We start from the raw sequence: 16,326 nt of genomic DNA, 5'->3' as shown, positions 1-16,326 counted from the left end.
ATCTGTCCTTTTATTAATATGAAATACGGTAGACAAACTTTGTAAATACTGTTGCCCTAAATATAGACATCTGTCTACATTTGTTTTGTCTTGGTTTCAGTTGAAATGTTACCATGGCCCCTACATTTTCTAGTCACTCATATTCAACAGAGACCTGACACAGGACAATCTTAAATGTGCCTCAGAATGAGAAAAGCATCAATTATGTCATTTGTACATTTGATTGTACCTCTAATATGAAGCACCATTCATCTTTAGGCTTTAACTTGCTCCATCTCTGAGTAAAGGTTTCATACCTGACACAGAAACATGCATCATATGCAGAAAGCCATCTCTAAAAATCTTCACACAAAACATCTGACATTCGGCACACCAGCTGTTTGTACTGTTATGATATATATATGCATTACCACTTCCCACTCTGACTGTTAAAGGGGAACAGGGATTGATTTAACAGATGATGGAAAAATGAAATTGATTCTCATGATTTCTCATCAAGGGAAATTAGTTTTGGACTTGCTTTGACCACTATGAAGGGAACTGACAGTTAAGGTTGGTTAGAGTTGGGAGGTAAAGCCTTACACTGCTATCACCGCTGCCTTTGACCCCCAGATCGCCTCTTCTGCTGAGGCTTGTTATCACCACCACGGACCTGTATCCACAGTACACAGCTACTTATTGCTCGTGTAAAAACTGGTTAGATGGCATCCTGGAACTTGCCTGGGAGATGTCCCAAAAAGTTCAACCGTCTGAACAAGATAATTATGTGGTTGCAAGGCTATAAACCAACATCGATGTCCAGGATTTCCCAATCTTAATTTTAAATCAATGTATGTACAGTAGATTAGTTAGATGTATTTTATAAGATTTGTGAAATGATCCAGTGAATTAATATGGGACTTGAGTACGTGAAGCAGTGCCATTTCAACTTGCAAACAAAATTAGACTGCATACATTAAACTAACTTAGATAATCTGTCCTCCAACTCATAAATTCATTTCCTTAAGGTATAAGAATAGTGAGAATGTGGAGGACAGATGTAGTCAAGCCTCTCAGACCCTCAGCAGTATAATGCAGTCAAATTTAAACACGATGTGTCTGTCTCGCTCCCACAGCACTTTCAAAGGTGTGATTGACTTTACGTTTTGAGAATTGCCAAGAAAACCGTATGAATGCCTGTTATTTGTTGTCAGATTTCTTCCCCATACCCCATTTTTGCATTGTCATTGTTACAAACCAAACATGGAATCCTAACTTCTGTTATGAATTATAAAAGCATTTTAAGTAAAGTTAAACTGTCTTTGCCTCCAAGATGTTTTCTTCCTGCTGCATGTTAGCTGCAAAGATTTTAATGCATACTCAGACAGCGATAAGCTTTATATTGGCCGGTCACTTTATTTTATATGAGTGCTGCGTGTAGCTAAATAATACTTTTATTATTATCATTATTATTATTTTATTCTGTTATTATCATATCTTAATTATTAACTAAACCTTAATATCATAGTTTGACATTAATTTGGGTTTCAGCCCATCTAGTTCTGTCTCTGCTCTTTGTCTCCAGTCGGACAAATAATAATGTTACACTGTCTCGCAAACATCCGCTGATCCGTGCAGGATTATGAAAGCATGATTAGCGACTACTGTGTAACTGCGCAATTGAATGAAAGCAGACCAATGGCCCTTGTTGGATGGCTTATTTAGGACCTCGGCTAGGACCGTCGCGCATCTTTGTTCCCAGTGTGTCCGTGTTCAGACTCCTCGGCTCGGTCGGCATGGACGACATGGGTCTGGCAATGAGTCGTTCCCCGTTGGAGCGGGTCGACTTTGACAACGTCGCCCTCAGGAAACTTCCCCTGGACCCGTCCGCGGAGCCGGGGGTGCGGCAGGTGAAAGCAGCGTGTTTCTCCCGCGTGAAGCCGCAGCCGCTGACAAAGCCTCGGTTCGTGGCTGTGTCGCATGAAGCCCTGGCGCTGCTGGGTCTCACTGAGGAGGAGGTCATGGACGATCCGCTCGGACCAGAGTATCTCAGCGGCTCCAAAGTGATGCCTGGGTCCGAGCCCGCCGCACACTGCTACTGCGGCCACCAGTTCGGCCAGTTCGCCGGGCAGCTGGGCGATGGGGCGGCCTGCTACCTGGGGGAGGTGAAGGTGCCACCCGGCCAGGATCGCGAACTGCTGCGGGAGAACCCGAGCGGCCGCTGGGAGATTCAGGTGAAGGGAGCAGGACTGACTCCTTACTCCAGGTACAAGGGGGTTGTTTTGTGTCAGTTTGTTCAGTGTTGGCAAGGTCATTTTGCATTTTCCAGGGTTAGAAGAGGCAGGTAATACTCACCAAATATCAAAATCATTCACTCTTTTTATGAAGTGAGAGGTGAAAACATGGGAAAAAGACTTTCCTTTTTTAAAAGCCATGCACATCATGTATATTAGAAAGTTTCAGAAGGGTACACTTTGACATTTTTACTTGTGGGTTGTCCAACATAACCTGGATAATTGGGAAAATGCACCTTACTTTATATGTTGTCTGTTTGCCATGTCCTTTTCCGTGCCATAGACAAGCTGATGGCCGTAAGGTCCTGCGTTCCAGTATAAGAGAGTTCCTCTGCAGTGAGGCGATGTTCTTCCTGGGTGTACCCACCACCAGAGCAGGCTCCGTAGTGACCTCTGACAGCAGGGTCATACGGGATGTATACTACAGCGGACACCCTCGCCATGAGAGATGCTCTGTGGTCCTCCGCATCGCTCCCACCTTCCTGAGGTGAGTGCTCATTGTCCCCCTTTCATCTGTCATGGATATCTGAGCTTCTCCAGATGCCTAGCCTACACAAGAGATGTTGTGTCTTCGCTGTGCTCACTCTGTGCAGGTTTGGGTCCTTTGAAATCTTTAAGCAGGCAGACGAGCTCACAGGCCGCCAGGGTCCCAGCTACGGACGGGATGAGATCCGAGGTCAGATGATGGATTACGTCATCGAGATGTTTTACCCTGAGATCCAGCAGAACTACCCAGACCGAGTGGAGAGGAACGTGGCTTTCTTCAGAGAGGTCAGAGCACCTGAGTGACACTCTTTCCAAACTATCAACCTGCAAATCTCAGCCACTGAAACAGCACTTTAGCAACAACTGTGAGACTACTATGTACTGCACGGATTACTCTGATCAGTATGTAACTGATTCAAGGCTCTGACATTACGATGTAAAGCCAAGAACATTTGGATCCTCTTATCCTGTTAAGCTGCTGTAGAGGCCTCAGTGACCGCATGTGCTGAGTCACTGTGCCCTCTCCTTTATATGAGATTAGGCAATTAAGAGGTCCGGATACAGACTTTTTGACATTTTCCTCATTGAATTAGAAAGAAATCACATCATCCATTCTCTCCAGGGGTTGTTTTCAGATTCAGGTATTATCGGACACGTATAGAGTAGAACACACTGTGACGCGAGATCATTTCTTTTCCCTGTTCGCAGGTGATGCTTCGTACGGCTCGACTCGTAGCACAGTGGCAGTGTGTAGGTTTCTGTCACGGAGTGCTGAACACAGACAACATGAGCATCCTGGGACTTACGCTGGACTATGGTCCATATGGTTTCATGGACAGGTCAGACATTTGTAGAGTGTTTATGACCATACCGCAGCAGGTTGAGAGGGTAGTAAAACAGTGATCATGATCATTATAAACATCTTCTGGGTATTATTCACACATCAGATTATAGAAGTCTACTTTTCCTTATCTCTCTCAGGTTTGATCCGGATTTCATTTGCAACGCCTCCGACAACTCCGGCCGTTACTCCTACCAGGCCCAGCCGGCTATCTGCAGGTGGAACCTGGTGAAGCTAGCAGAGGCTCTTGCTCCAGAGCTTCCGCCAGACCGGGCTGAGGCCGTCATGGACGAGTACCTGGATCTGTATAATGGCTTCTACCTTGAGAACATGAGGAAGAAACTGGGTTTATTGAAGAAGGAGGAGCCCGAGGATGAAATTCTGATCACTGAGCTGCTGCAGACCATGCACAACACAGGTGGGACAGGAGTTCATTATACTGCCTAGCAACAGTCTGATCAGAGAGTATTTATTCTAGTTTGAGAATACAAGTTGTATACTACAGCACAGCACTGTAACGTTTTCTGTCCCCCTCCTGCAGGTGCGGACTTCACAAACACCTTCCGCAGCTTGAGTCAGATTTCCTGTCCCTCCGAGGGAGAAAGTGAAGGAGAAGAGGCGCTTGTGAAGAAAGCCACAGACCTCCTGCTGGAACAGTGTGCCTCCTTGGTGGAGCTAAAGGCTGCCAACAAACCTACTATGGATCCACGGTGGGCAAGCCAAAGCTGCTACATACAGTACAGACCACACTATTTGACCAAATTTGTTCTGTGTTAGATAGAACCCAGGCACAATTGTAGAGTGACAAGAGAAGATAAGTCAGTGGGTTAAATATATTGTAGTAATCTGATTATTCCCCACTGACGATGGTTTTCCATGCCATTGCAGAAATGCCAGTGTAAAACGGAAACCCAGCCACAGCAAGTAAATGGCCAACAGATTCCTAGTAAATTTAATAAAGAAAGTCATGGTTCTCAGCCATAATTGCCATTATTTTGGTGACACCGTGAACTTCAGTCTTCCTCCACCAACACTTTGGTTCATGACAAAAAACAGTCTCTTGAAAACTAAAGGCCAAATTTCTTTTAATTGCCGGTGATATTCAGGTATCCGAGAAGATGAATTCTAATGTTCATTGCGTCAGCCCTGACCTTTCCTTTAGCACCACCATTTGGATGAGCTCTGCTCACGTGCTGAGGGGTCTTTTACCGCCACCTTTAGGGCAAACTATGCATTTTCCTTCCCACTTCATGTAAAGTTATAAGAATATCAAAATTATTAGTGTTATGATCAGACTGTCAAAACTTTTGGTTTGATTGGTGTGATGCACATTTCAGTTTCTGGGTGCCACTAGTGGGACTTTATCCCATTAAGTCACGCTGTAAACACAACATAGCCAACTCTGACATATTACGACATCCGGTAAACAAAGGCCTAATTATATATCCAGCTAACAAGGCACAACACGAGCCTTTATTTGGAGTCATGTTTTTGCCAAGTCCACCGTCAGACTGGGTCAAGTTGCAGTAAAGTTGCAGGTTGAAAAACCAAAACAAGGACTTTAAAGCAGACAAAAAGCTCCATAGAGCAGAAGTGAACTGCAGTGTTGGGTTATAATACTCTGTGGGTTTGTCACAGTGAAGACCTCTTTCACATTATGTGTAGTCAGTTGATCCATTGTTAATATAAAACAATGGATCAACTGATATAAAAATACCAATTAGTGCAACATTAAGGTCTTTCTTTTCATTTGAAACACTAGTGCTGACTGCTGTCAGCCCCACTGTGATATTTTTCTGTGACGGATTTGAAAGAATTTGATTTGATAAAAATGCAACTGAAACCCAACCCTAGCAGATCTGGTTTATTTTTTGAAAGTACCTACCTGCAACTTGACTGCCCGAAATGGAAAGGAACATTTTCAAAGTCAGTAGAAACTGCCAGGGACATGATTTTTTAATTGAAAAAACGCTAGAGAAAATGCAAAATTTCATTATCCGTCAGTGTGGTCCAACTTTGTGTACTGTATAATACTGTGCAGAAGTATTGAAGAAGTAAATGGTCCTGTTTTATTGGAAGCCATAGAGGGGAAAATCTGATTGCCAGCCAAACCAGATTTAAACTTGGAATTCAGAGTAATCAGAATAACGCATTTAAATGTGTCATTTGATTTCCTACCTAACCTAATCTGCGCATGTAGAAGTGAGTGTGCCATAAAAATAATCATGTCTGTCTTCTCTTTATCTCATTACCTCATTTTCCTAAAGTATTTTCATAGAGTATCTAAAGAACAGCTAAAACCAAGATTGACTAGCACTGGCAGTTCTGGTCCTCTGCTTTCTCCAACAAGCCAATAACTGTTTTGTTACGATTTCTGTCTGCTGTTTACAGTGAGCTGGCGATGCTGCTCTCTATGGCTCAGAGCAACCCAGCGTTGTTCCAGATGATCTCAGACAGGGCGACAATAGCGAGGCAGTTAGACAGACTCAGCAGACTGAAAGACCTGATGGAGACCAGTCAGGAGGAGCTGAGAACCAAACAGGCTGAGGAGTGGGCCAGCTGGATCGCACGCTATAGGTGAGATAGACAGAGAAAGGCAAGATATCTGAGGGAAATGATGAGATAGAAATGAAAATGTAAAATCAAGAGCAGACGGTGAGGAAATACATTGACCGGATGAGAGTTGTTTTTGTTTTTGTTTTTTTTCGGCTGGATGGTGATGGGTGGAAGTGTGACTGATAAAGGGGGCAGACAGAGAGAAAGAGGAGGAAGTGGGTTGTGAGTCTGACATTGTTCCATTACCGTAACCCTCTAAGTGTTTTCTGTTATCACTGCCGCAGGAAGCGTCTGGCTCGCGAGCTGGAGGGCCAGAGTGATGTGCAGGCTGTGCAGGAGGAGAGGGTGAGGGTGATGGATAGCACCAACCCTCGCGTGGTACTCAGGAACTACATTGCCCAGAATGCAATAGAGGCTGCTGAAAGTGGAGACTTTTCTGAGGTCAGGCTCGGCTTCACTGTGTTACTCCTTGTACTTTTGTAATTTTGCTAGCTAATTTAATGTAAAATTATGCCAGTGGGTTTTGGTTTAGACTGTAGTACATCTGAGTGAGAAAAAAAATTAAAACTTCACCTGAAAAAGTGTTTCTACAGTACTCACTCTTTGCATTTAGAGTTGTTTCAAAAATAAATACTAGAATTCACTTAAAGTTATGCACAATTCCCTTTCGCTCTCCTCAGTTGCAGCATTTCACTTTCAGCTCTCACTTCCTCTCTGCGCCGCAGGTCCAGCAGGTCCTCAAGGTTCTGGAGAAGCCTTTTTCTTCCCAGCCAGGTCTGGAGCTCCCTGCATGGGTGGGCGGAGGCGGTGCCACCGAACGGGGAGAGAGGGACGAAGGAGAGGAGCAACAGCTAGAGGCTGCGTCTGCATCCACAGCCACAGCCAGAAATCCTGTTCCCTATGACAGCAAGCCCCCATCTTGGGCCCATGAAATCTGTGTCACATGATCTTCGTAGTAACTTCCCTGATTGTTAGCTTGCCTGCCTAAAATGACAAGGGAGTTTATTGGTCTTTAAGTCCCATTTGTTACCTTTTATGACCCTCCCCTCTCTTCCAGTCACTGTACCACTCTCTGTTACTCTGGCAGGCAGCATCAGGGAAGTTAGCGTGAGGCAGGACACACCACAGGCTACCTAGCTGATACAAACCGGACAGGGAATGAGTTGTGTTTGGTGGTACAAATACATAAAATTACAAATTTGAAGTTGCAGTGTCTGGTGAAAAGCTTTGGAACGTGTGAAATGGGTTTTAAATGATAAGTTTCTTCCGATGGCTTGACATTTCTGCTTAAAACAGGGTGTTGTAATGGGCTTCAATGTCACAAGTGACTTCATTTCAGGAATTTGATTGACAAGGGGTTAGCTGGGTAACCCTGAAATCCATGGGTGCAATTTTTGTTAATGCCCCTGAATGCAAGATGCATTAAGTGAAAGAAAAAAGATTTTTATACAAACGTACACACAAATGCAGTTTTGAAATACATTTGGGTTCGTTTTTCTTATTTCTTGTGACTTTTGGACAAAAAAAGCCCTGCAACTTGTTCCCTGTCTGTTTTGTGTTTAGTTAGCTATTAATGACGGCTCAGACAACAAGTCCTACAGTGACCTGTCTGACTCTGATAAACTGTGGGGTGTCACCTCAACATATGCCAAATAATATGGGGTGTTTGCGTGCGTGCGTGTGTGTGTGCGTGTGCGTGAGAGAGACAGTGAGTGAGAAAGAGATGATGTTTTAGGCTTGTCTGTGGGTGAAAAGGGGTGATTGCACTTTATCCAGCAAGTCACAGAAGATAAACACGCACAATATATTCTCCTATTTTTATATATATATATATATATATATATATATATATATATATATATATATATATATATATATATATATATATAAATTCTAATATTTCATATTCATATTCTCCACAGCATTTTGCCACTGTCGTATCACCACTTTATAGCCACAGAACCACAAACACAGAGGCACGCAACCTTCACATTTTTTCCCTTTAATATATTCATTGAGCATCGAAACCTACAGTTGATCTAGAGTTGAGTGAAGACACAAATGGGAAACGCATATGTGTCTATTTTAGTTTGGTTGTGACCAATGGAAACTCGACAGAGGAAGTTTATTGTAAATTGTACCACAAATGTGATGCTATCAAGCTTGATTTCATAGAAAGGGAGAGAAAACATTCATACGCATTCGTAAATTTGTTTAACTATAGTGCCTCCTCATAGGAACAGCAGCACTGATTATAACTTGTTCTAGGATCAATCTGTTGGTTTGGCAAATGAATTCAAGTTTTGTTGTCAAAATTGAGTCATTAAATCCGGACATCCACAATAACAAAAATGGACATGAAATGAGATTTTGTTTCAGAGTTTTATTCTTGCGCAATAAATACTTTGCACCCCTCCTCAGCTGTAGCCTTAACCTATCCTAATAAACTGAGCAGTGAACAGACATTGTGTCCTCTGTTCTAGCCAAAATGCACGACTACCATCGCTTTTTTAAATCTTTTTATTTTAAGAACTGAACTCCACCTCCACAGTTCTGTTTTCTAACTGATGCCCCCTCTCGACTAGCAGATTGCTACATACTGACAAAAGCAAATGTTTAACCTCTTATATAAATGTCGCACAGGTCATAGCTGGAACATTCCAAAATTTCCAGTTAATGATACGACGGTTTCCTTGTCCTGTTTCCTGGACACACCACCGTGTAGTATTTATCTAGGCGCATAGTTGTGTGTGTGTGTGTGTCTTCACCTCGGGGCGTCGGTGGCGCTCATGTCCCAGCAAGCCCGAGACGTTCACTTACCTTACCCCTCCACCAATGAGCTCACAGCACCGAGGACTATAACCCACCGTGTGTGCAACTACGCCAGTGCATACGGGGGACTTCGAAAGTTGCTACCCGACTTGCGCGCACCTGCGGACGCACTTCCGAGTCACGTCGTCGGCCATCCTGCGGTCTCGTGTGACTCACTCGCCAGCCTCCCTTTTTCACCTTTATTTGTCGGCATTCAGCAGGAGTGGCTTTTGGTGACCTCAGGGTGCGCCCTGAGCGGCTGCCACGCGGAGCTGCGCAATGATCGAGCGTGAGCGCATAGGTGGGATCCTGAACAATGGGTGTATAGAGACGGAAGACGAGAAGGAGAACCTCTCTTAGACTTCTTATTTTCGCTTTTCAAGAAATAGGATGTCTAAGCGAGTCCGACCCGGCTATAGCCGCCAAGAAGTCAACAAAACCTCATGGGAAGTGCCGGAGCGGTACCGGGACCTGAAGCAGGTGGGGACCGGGGCTTACGGGACGGTATGGTAAGTGAAAACCGCGACAACGCGCGAGGCCACAACACAGATCACGACTGCTGGTTTTATGCGGAGCAGGGTAACAAAGAGAGCGACGGAACAGATGGTGGCACGCAGAGCGCCGCGCTGTGCCGCGGCCAAACAAAAGAAAAAGTGTCTGGGCTCCGCAGAACACTTCCTGATGTGATGGAGACACTTACACTGATGCCTTCATTTCACCACAGCCACCCCTAAGTCTCTAGTCGTCTCTAAGATGGTTCAATCATGAGGACGGGTGTCGGGTAAAAAATAGGTGCGCTCACCCGAGTTTACTGGTAGCCTACACGACAAGCTGCTTTTCGAGCACCTTGTGCGTCTCGCAGCATGCGGGCCTTTGTTATCAATGACTGGCCGTGTGGGCGGGTACTGAACTGCTCTGACCTACTGAATGCCACTTAATAACACATGAATAGCTCTGAAGAAAAAAAAAAAAAATCGTGGTCGGACACAAGATGGAGATGGAGCCGCCTGCTACAGGGCCAGATATCACAGCTGGATGTAGCAGATGCGGGAAAGGGATAGGCCGGTGGGCTTTGTTTGTGTGTGTGTGTGTGTGTGTGTAGCCACTGGTTTGAGCTAATAGTGAAATTCATGATCAGATGATAAGAAAGTAAATCTTCAGTTATATATTCAGAGAAGATGAGAGACATTTTTTTTCCCACAGGTCAAACGGAAGTACCTGGACTGGATCACTATTTCCGCATAGTTGTCGTGTTTCAGATCAGCTGACGTTCTGTGAAAGCTAGACTATTATATATTTTGCCTCACACCCTCCGATGTGTTCTTACCTTCAGCTCAGCAGTGGACTCCAGGACAGGAGCCAAAGTGGCAATCAAGAAGCTGTACCGACCCTTCCAGTCTGAGCTCTTTGCAAAACGGGCCTACAGGGAGCTGAGGCTTCTCAAACACATGAAACATGAGAATGTAAGACGCAACACAAACGCTGCAGGATTACTTCTTGTTGGATCAGTTGCAGTTTAGTTCTGGCCAGATGAAATCTGGACATCTGAGTGGTCAAAAAGTCTTTATTTTCCACATAGAATAATATAATTAGAACAAAATCTGTTTTAAAAATTGCGTAAGGGACAAAAGATTATGTCCACCTGGGTGACATATATTTCTTTCTGATGCAGGTGATTGGCCTATTAGATGTGTTTACTGCTGACCTCTCACTGGACAGATTCAATGATTTGTAAGTGCACTTTATGCCTCTTCCAATGCTGTGGGACTGTATCGCCCTATTCTGCCTACACACGAGTTTGTTTTCAAAGTAGCAGCCAGTTGGAAAGTATTCATGGTCATGATCTTCTTCTTTAAGTTATCTGGTGATGCCGTTCATGGGGACAGATCTGGGGAAGCTGATGAAGCTGCAGAGGCTGTCAGAGGAAAAAATTCAGTATTTGGTTTATCAGATGCTCAAAGGGCTTAAGGTGGAGAGAACTGCTTTGATCACATATTGTGGACAATTTATTATTTGAGTTTGATTGTTCTGCCGATTAAATCTGTCTTTTGTTTTGTTTCTATTTCAGTACATTCATTCAGCTGGTATAATTCACAGGGTAAGTTATCTTGGTTTCTATTGCGCAAACTTTACACCCTCCCCATTTTATTACACTGTTGTGACTGGATGTTAGTTTTCCTCTTGCTTCTTTGCTACAAACTCCGCGTCACAGTCATATTTAGCCTTTTCATATCCACTTTTGCAGGACCTGAAACCAGGAAACCTAGCCATCAACCAAGACTGTGAGCTCAAGGTACAGCTCCATACCAATAACCCAAACAAACAACCCATTAGTTTTTAGATGCTTAATTAATGGTGTTCCAATAAAAAATGCATTTTTTTAGGCAAGTCCCTAAAGTCTTATTACCAGACTTGTTACCTCACCATGATCTTGATGTAAATGTAGCTGCGTCTGACTCCAGCGTGTTTGCATTCATGTTCTGTCAGATTCTGGACTTTGGTTTGGCGCGGCAGGCAGACAGTGAGATGACGGGGTACGTGGTAACTCGCTGGTACAGAGCCCCAGAGGTCATCCTGAGCTGGATGCGCTACACTCAGACTGGTAATTCTGCAGCTAATTAATTAAAAAAAAAAAAACTAAAAAAAAAACACAGTCTCATACTGTCATGTTCAGTGCTCCCTATTAGCACTGAATCCTCATGTTATTTTATGATGTAGTGTGGCTTTGATGTGTTATTGTACTCATATGCCCTTAACTCAAGGCTTCTGCTTCAGCTGTGATTTACTACATTTCCCAGAGTGACCTTTAAAATGTCAAGAGAACAGGCTGGAACTTGTTGCTCTCTTACCTTCTTCTAAAAATGTCTTGCACATGTCTTGTGGTTGTAGTGCATTCTGGTCTAGTGAGGTCACCATCAGTAGAGACATTAATATGTGTTCGTCTTTGGTGACAGATTTAATGATTATACATACAGTAAGGTCCATAAGTATTTGGAGAGTGACAAAAATGTTGATAATCTTGGCTCTTTAGGCCACCACGATGGATTTGTGACAAAGCCATCAAGATGTGATTGAAGTGTAGACTTTAGCTTTAATTCAAGGGGTTTAACAAAAATACTGCATTGACCGTTTAGGAATTACAGCCATTTTTATATGTAATCCCTCATTTTCAGAGGCTCAAAAGTAATTGGACAAACCAACATCGTTATAAATATAAGGATTCTTTTTTAATACTTGGATGAAAATCCTTTGCAGTTACAACACAACACTTCAGACTTCACAGCCTGAAGTCTGGAACCCAAGAACATAGCCAAATGCTGAGTTTCCTCCCTTGAGATGCTTTGCCAGGGGTGTGATGGTGGTGGAGATTTCCATCTTTATGTTTATGAGTGGCGAGTCTAGGAGGTAGCCAAAAATTTAACTGTTTCATTGGAAGTACAGTGGAAAATACACCTCACATTATAAAATGGATCCAGACATACTTTATTTATTTTTTTATTTTTTTAAACAATGCTGAGCTGGGTTTGGAGTCAAAGTGAAAGGACTTAGTGTCATAAACACTCTAGTTCAATGGAGTCAGTAGGTAATGATAAGTATAATCCACTAGGCGGTGCTCTCTTAACACGTTACCTTCAATCACAGACACTTTGGGACTTTATTTATGTTATGCTGTTGATCACTGGCCTAGGCTGTCATGTTGTTGTAAATTCTTTGGAATATTTGGAAGTCTGATATGTGTAATGTTTATCTACTCTGATTTCTGTCTCTTCCTCAGTGGACATTTGGTCGGCGGGCTGCATCATGGCGGAAATGTTGCATGGAAAACCTCTTTTTAAAGGCAGTGACCGTATCCTTTTACATTCTTGACCATTTCCATTGACATTTTCAGGACTTTCAAAGAGTAAAAAGGTAGAGAAATATAGTTAGCTTTTTTTGCAGAATTACTGTACAATACTCCTCTAAAACTATTTGAAAAAATTACCCTGCGAATGTGAATCACTTTGAACCTTGACCCCTGTTCATCAGACCTAGATCAGCTGACTGAGATCATGAAAATCACAGGAACACCAACTCAGGAATTTATATCAAAACTCGAATCTGAGGATGTGCGTGCAGAACATTGAAATTCATATATTAAATTAAAGATTCACCCGCTGGTTTTTCCTGTACTGCCCGACTGTGCCCCCAAATCTTCTAAAGTTTAGGAACTGGAGGCACAAATGGGCACTACTGCAAAATCAGTATGTGTATCTTTAAGTTCATATACATATAGACACACACCCCTTACATTTTAATATCTACATAACGATTCAATGCAGATTAAATGTACTGATTTCTTCTCTTAGGCCAAAAGCTACATCAGAAGTCTTCCAAAAGTAGAAAAGAAAGACCTTCAGAAGGTGTTTTCCACAACTATTCCACAAGGTAGGACACGCTCAGCCTTTTAATTCTATCTGTTTTCAGTTTGACAGTCAAAACTCTGATTTGATTTCCAGTTACCACTCTTACCTCTTTCTGTTTTGCCTCGTTCCTCAGCTGTGTCTGTACTGGAGCACATGTTATTGCTGGATCCGCAGAGCAGGGTAACCGCTGCAGAGGCGCTCACGCTGCCTTACTTCACCGAGTTCAGAGAATCAGAGGAGGAGACGGAAGCACAGCCATACGACCACTCGGTAGAAAACACAGACCTGCTGGTGGACCAGTGGAAACGTAAGGATGAAGGGGAGGAGCTATTAGAATGCTTATGGTGCCAGGTAGCCAAGAAGATCAGTAAATGACTGAGATAAAATGTCGGAAGGATGGGCTGCAAAGGTGAAAGGAGGAAGACAATTTGAGCTGTTATGTTTTATTGATCTCTCTATTTCCTGCTGTGCTTCTCTCTTTAGGTCACACCTTCACAGAAATCTTGACCTTCCAACCAGTTGTGCCAGAATCCAAAGAAACCTCATTGTAAGACAAAAAGAGATGGCTGTGCTGCCTGGGATCAGAACAAAGCAACATGTCTTTTTATCTTGAGTTGAAGTGGGAAAAACTCTTTGATCACAAGGCTTAATGAATGCCCACGGACTCCGTTCTCTTTTAAGTGCAAGCTGCTGTGTTTTTGATTACCTCCCACTTGTGGATTTGTTGTTATCGCCGTAAAATTCCGATTTTTTTTTTTTTCAGCACGATTGTGGTCCAGTAGTTTGCTTCACGAATCTAGCATTAAACCTTCTCCACACTCCCTACAGTGCTGAGGATGCTTTCCTAGCTCACTTATAGATAACTGATATAAATCAGGTAATAATATTTTTTTTGTTATTTAACTAAGCAGTAAAGTCATTACATTTAAAATAGGTTGTTAAGTTCAATGTCGGTCAGAATGGTACATATACATTGTAGGAGCATTTAATCAAATACATTATTCCGTACCAGTTGGTATTAATAAAAAAACAAAAAAAACAAAATGACAGTAGACACATTTTACTTTAGAGAAAACAGATATTCTTGAAGAATTCTGGTGACATTCATCGTTTGATTTCTAAGAGTCATTTGTACCTGTAGTTAAAGGCATAATCTAAAGGTAATAGATCTAGGTAAATGTATTACTTTATTTTGTGAGTTAATTACCTTATCAGTGATTACATGTCCTTAAAGAACATTTGATTGGAATTTTTTGGGACCTCCTTGTGTGTCTGTGTGTTTGTGTGTGTGTGTGTGTGTGTGTGTGTGTGTGTGTGTGTGTGTGTGTGTGTGTGTGTGTGTGTGTGTGTGTGTGTGTGTGTGTGTGTGTTTGTGTGTGTGTGTGTGTAATCTACATGTCTGCTGTGACCTCGTCATTCCTCCCAGTGGCCTTAATGATAATGACATAATACTGCTGAGCTGCTGATCCTATGAAATCCATCCCACCGTGGTATGCACAAACAATCAAATTTTAATTTCAAACCAAAAACTCATGTAACACAAATTGTAATTGTTGTTTTTTGAAACAGAAATTTGTGCAAAACATGTTTTCTATGTTAAATTGGGAATTCATGTTTCTAACACCACTGCTGTATTTTTATTATTAAAGATTCACTTTGAAAATGATGCACAGGCCTATGTTGTTTTTGTTAGTTTTTCTCCCAGACAAATCTGATGGATTTTAGTTCATCATAGAATACTGAGTGAAAGCTGTTGTGCAACATCTTTAAATACTGAGGCATGATCAGACAACATAAAGAAAACAAGATTTAATGGAGACCACATCATAAATCTAAGAGATTTGGGGGCGGGGGTGGTGGAGGTTGATAAATAACCATTTCATTTTAACAGTCACTGTATATAGAAGTTATCCACAGTTTTATAAGAATACTGCCGTGAAATCATCAATTGTCTAAATTTTTCCTTCATGTCCTTCACAAGGGTACTCCAGCAGTTTAGTAGTAAAGTTGGGGGTTTTACAAGACAGATAAAAAAAAATAGACTAAAGCAGAGGTCAAGATATCCTGATTTTTAGTTTCTAGTATGGGTCAAGCTCCAAAAGGCCTGAATCCTACATTTCCCATAATCTTTCTTCTAGATTCTTCCTACTTGGTTAATGTCCAACTCCAACATATCTTCAACTCCACACTCCCAGTTTGTAACATTGGATTTTTTTAAAACCCTGATGATGCCATCAGGGTTATCTCCTCAGACATGACAAAGCGCCTTCAGAGCCACTGAAGTCAGGTTGGGTGGATTAGTCCCTACTATGACCAGTAAAGTGGCCCGTATTGTGTAAAATTGGTGGGTTTCCCCTTTAAATGATACTATTGCATATGCCATAGGAATATCCAAACTTTTCTCCAACCATCAAAGCAGAAAGGGGCATTCCACGTTTGTGTTGCTCATGTAAATTAACACTGGGTGGCAGCACATAAACAAACCATGACCAGGAAGCATCTGTATCTATTTGAGTAGTGATGTCGGTTGGTCCGCCACTTCGGTCAAGACTGAAATATCTCCACGAATAGTGGACAGAGTCCCATGAAATTTGCCACAGATATTCAAGGCCCCCAGGGGATAAATAGTAATCACTTTGGTTATCCCTTGGCTTTTCCTCTAGCTCCACCAGCCGATAAAGGTTGGTTTTAATTATTCAGTGAGATATTTCAAAATCTAGTTGTTTGGATTAGCACAAAATCTGTGTCCTAACTTTGGTGACCTGCCGACTTTTCACCTAGTACCATTATTGGATCAACATTTTACTTTGTCCAGTACCTTGGTTTATGGCCAAATGCCTTTCAAACTAACGACATTCCCATCAGACTCCGCTGTACTTTGTGTTGGATGCTGATTAAGCTAACACAGTAAACTAGGGTAGTGAACATGGTAAACATTACACCTGAGTTAGCATTG

General features: G+C 42.4%; 2 protein-coding genes across 3 annotated transcripts; both read left to right on the top strand.

The window, feature by feature from the left end:
* Nucleotides 1-1,561: 1,561 nt before the first annotated feature.
* On the top strand, nucleotides 1,562-7,992 carry selenoo1 (selenoprotein O1). Of its 2 annotated transcripts, none has more exons than XM_040134074.1 (9): nucleotides 1,562-2,245; nucleotides 2,557-2,760; nucleotides 2,867-3,044; nucleotides 3,468-3,598; nucleotides 3,741-4,018; nucleotides 4,142-4,310; nucleotides 5,992-6,177; nucleotides 6,441-6,597; nucleotides 6,882-7,103. In XM_040134074.1, exons 1-9 carry the CDS (start codon nucleotides 1,692-1,694, stop codon nucleotides 7,101-7,103), a joined length of 2,079 nt encoding a protein of 692 aa, XP_039990008.1. In that variant the 5' UTR covers nucleotides 1,562-1,691. The 2 variants fall into 2 exon arrangements, with proteins under 2 accessions (XP_039990008.1, XP_039990007.1); XM_040134073.1 differs by having other exon boundaries at nucleotides 1,692-2,245; nucleotides 6,882-7,992.
* Nucleotides 7,993-8,966: 974 nt separating this feature from the next.
* On the top strand, nucleotides 8,967-14,992 carry mapk12a (mitogen-activated protein kinase 12a). Its single transcript, XM_040132145.1, has 12 exons — nucleotides 8,967-9,476; nucleotides 10,301-10,430; nucleotides 10,640-10,698; nucleotides 10,825-10,936; nucleotides 11,036-11,065; nucleotides 11,213-11,260; nucleotides 11,455-11,569; nucleotides 12,743-12,814; nucleotides 12,994-13,073; nucleotides 13,314-13,392; nucleotides 13,504-13,677; nucleotides 13,854-14,992. The coding sequence occupies exons 1-12, from the start codon at nucleotides 9,358-9,360 to the stop codon at nucleotides 13,919-13,921; spliced, it is 1,086 nt and encodes a 361-aa protein (XP_039988079.1). The 5' UTR covers nucleotides 8,967-9,357; the 3' UTR covers nucleotides 13,922-14,992.
* The last annotated feature ends 1,334 nt before the right edge of the window (nucleotides 14,993-16,326 follow it).

Source organism: Xiphias gladius, chromosome 8, assembly GCF_016859285.1.
Source record: "Xiphias gladius isolate SHS-SW01 ecotype Sanya breed wild chromosome 8, ASM1685928v1, whole genome shotgun sequence".
Taxonomy (NCBI): Eukaryota; Metazoa; Chordata; class Actinopteri; order Istiophoriformes; family Xiphiidae; genus Xiphias; species Xiphias gladius.
Note: the sequence above shows the minus strand (reverse complement) of the source record. Positions and strands in the feature narration are given on the sequence as shown.

Excerpts from the sequence above, each read along its gene's own strand:
- mapk12a (XM_040132145.1), top strand. The coding sequence starts at position 9,358 with ATGTCTAAGCGAGTCCGACCCGGCTATAGCCGCCAAGAAGTCAACAAA. Across the intron at positions 10,431-10,639 it reads AACACATGAAACATGAGAAT|GTGATTGGCCTATTAGATGT; the intron begins GTAAGACGCAAC and ends TTTCTGATGCAG. Across the intron at positions 13,678-13,853 it reads GCTGGTGGACCAGTGGAAAC|GTCACACCTTCACAGAAATC; the intron begins GTAAGGATGAAG and ends TTCTCTCTTTAG.
- selenoo1 (XM_040134074.1), top strand. The coding sequence starts at position 1,692 with ATGGCTTATTTAGGACCTCGGCTAGGACCGTCGCGCATCTTTGTTCCC. Across the intron at positions 6,178-6,440 it reads AGCTGGATCGCACGCTATAG|GAAGCGTCTGGCTCGCGAGC; the intron begins GTGAGATAGACA and ends TCACTGCCGCAG. Across the intron at positions 6,598-6,881 it reads AAAGTGGAGACTTTTCTGAG|GTCCAGCAGGTCCTCAAGGT; the intron begins GTCAGGCTCGGC and ends TCTGCGCCGCAG.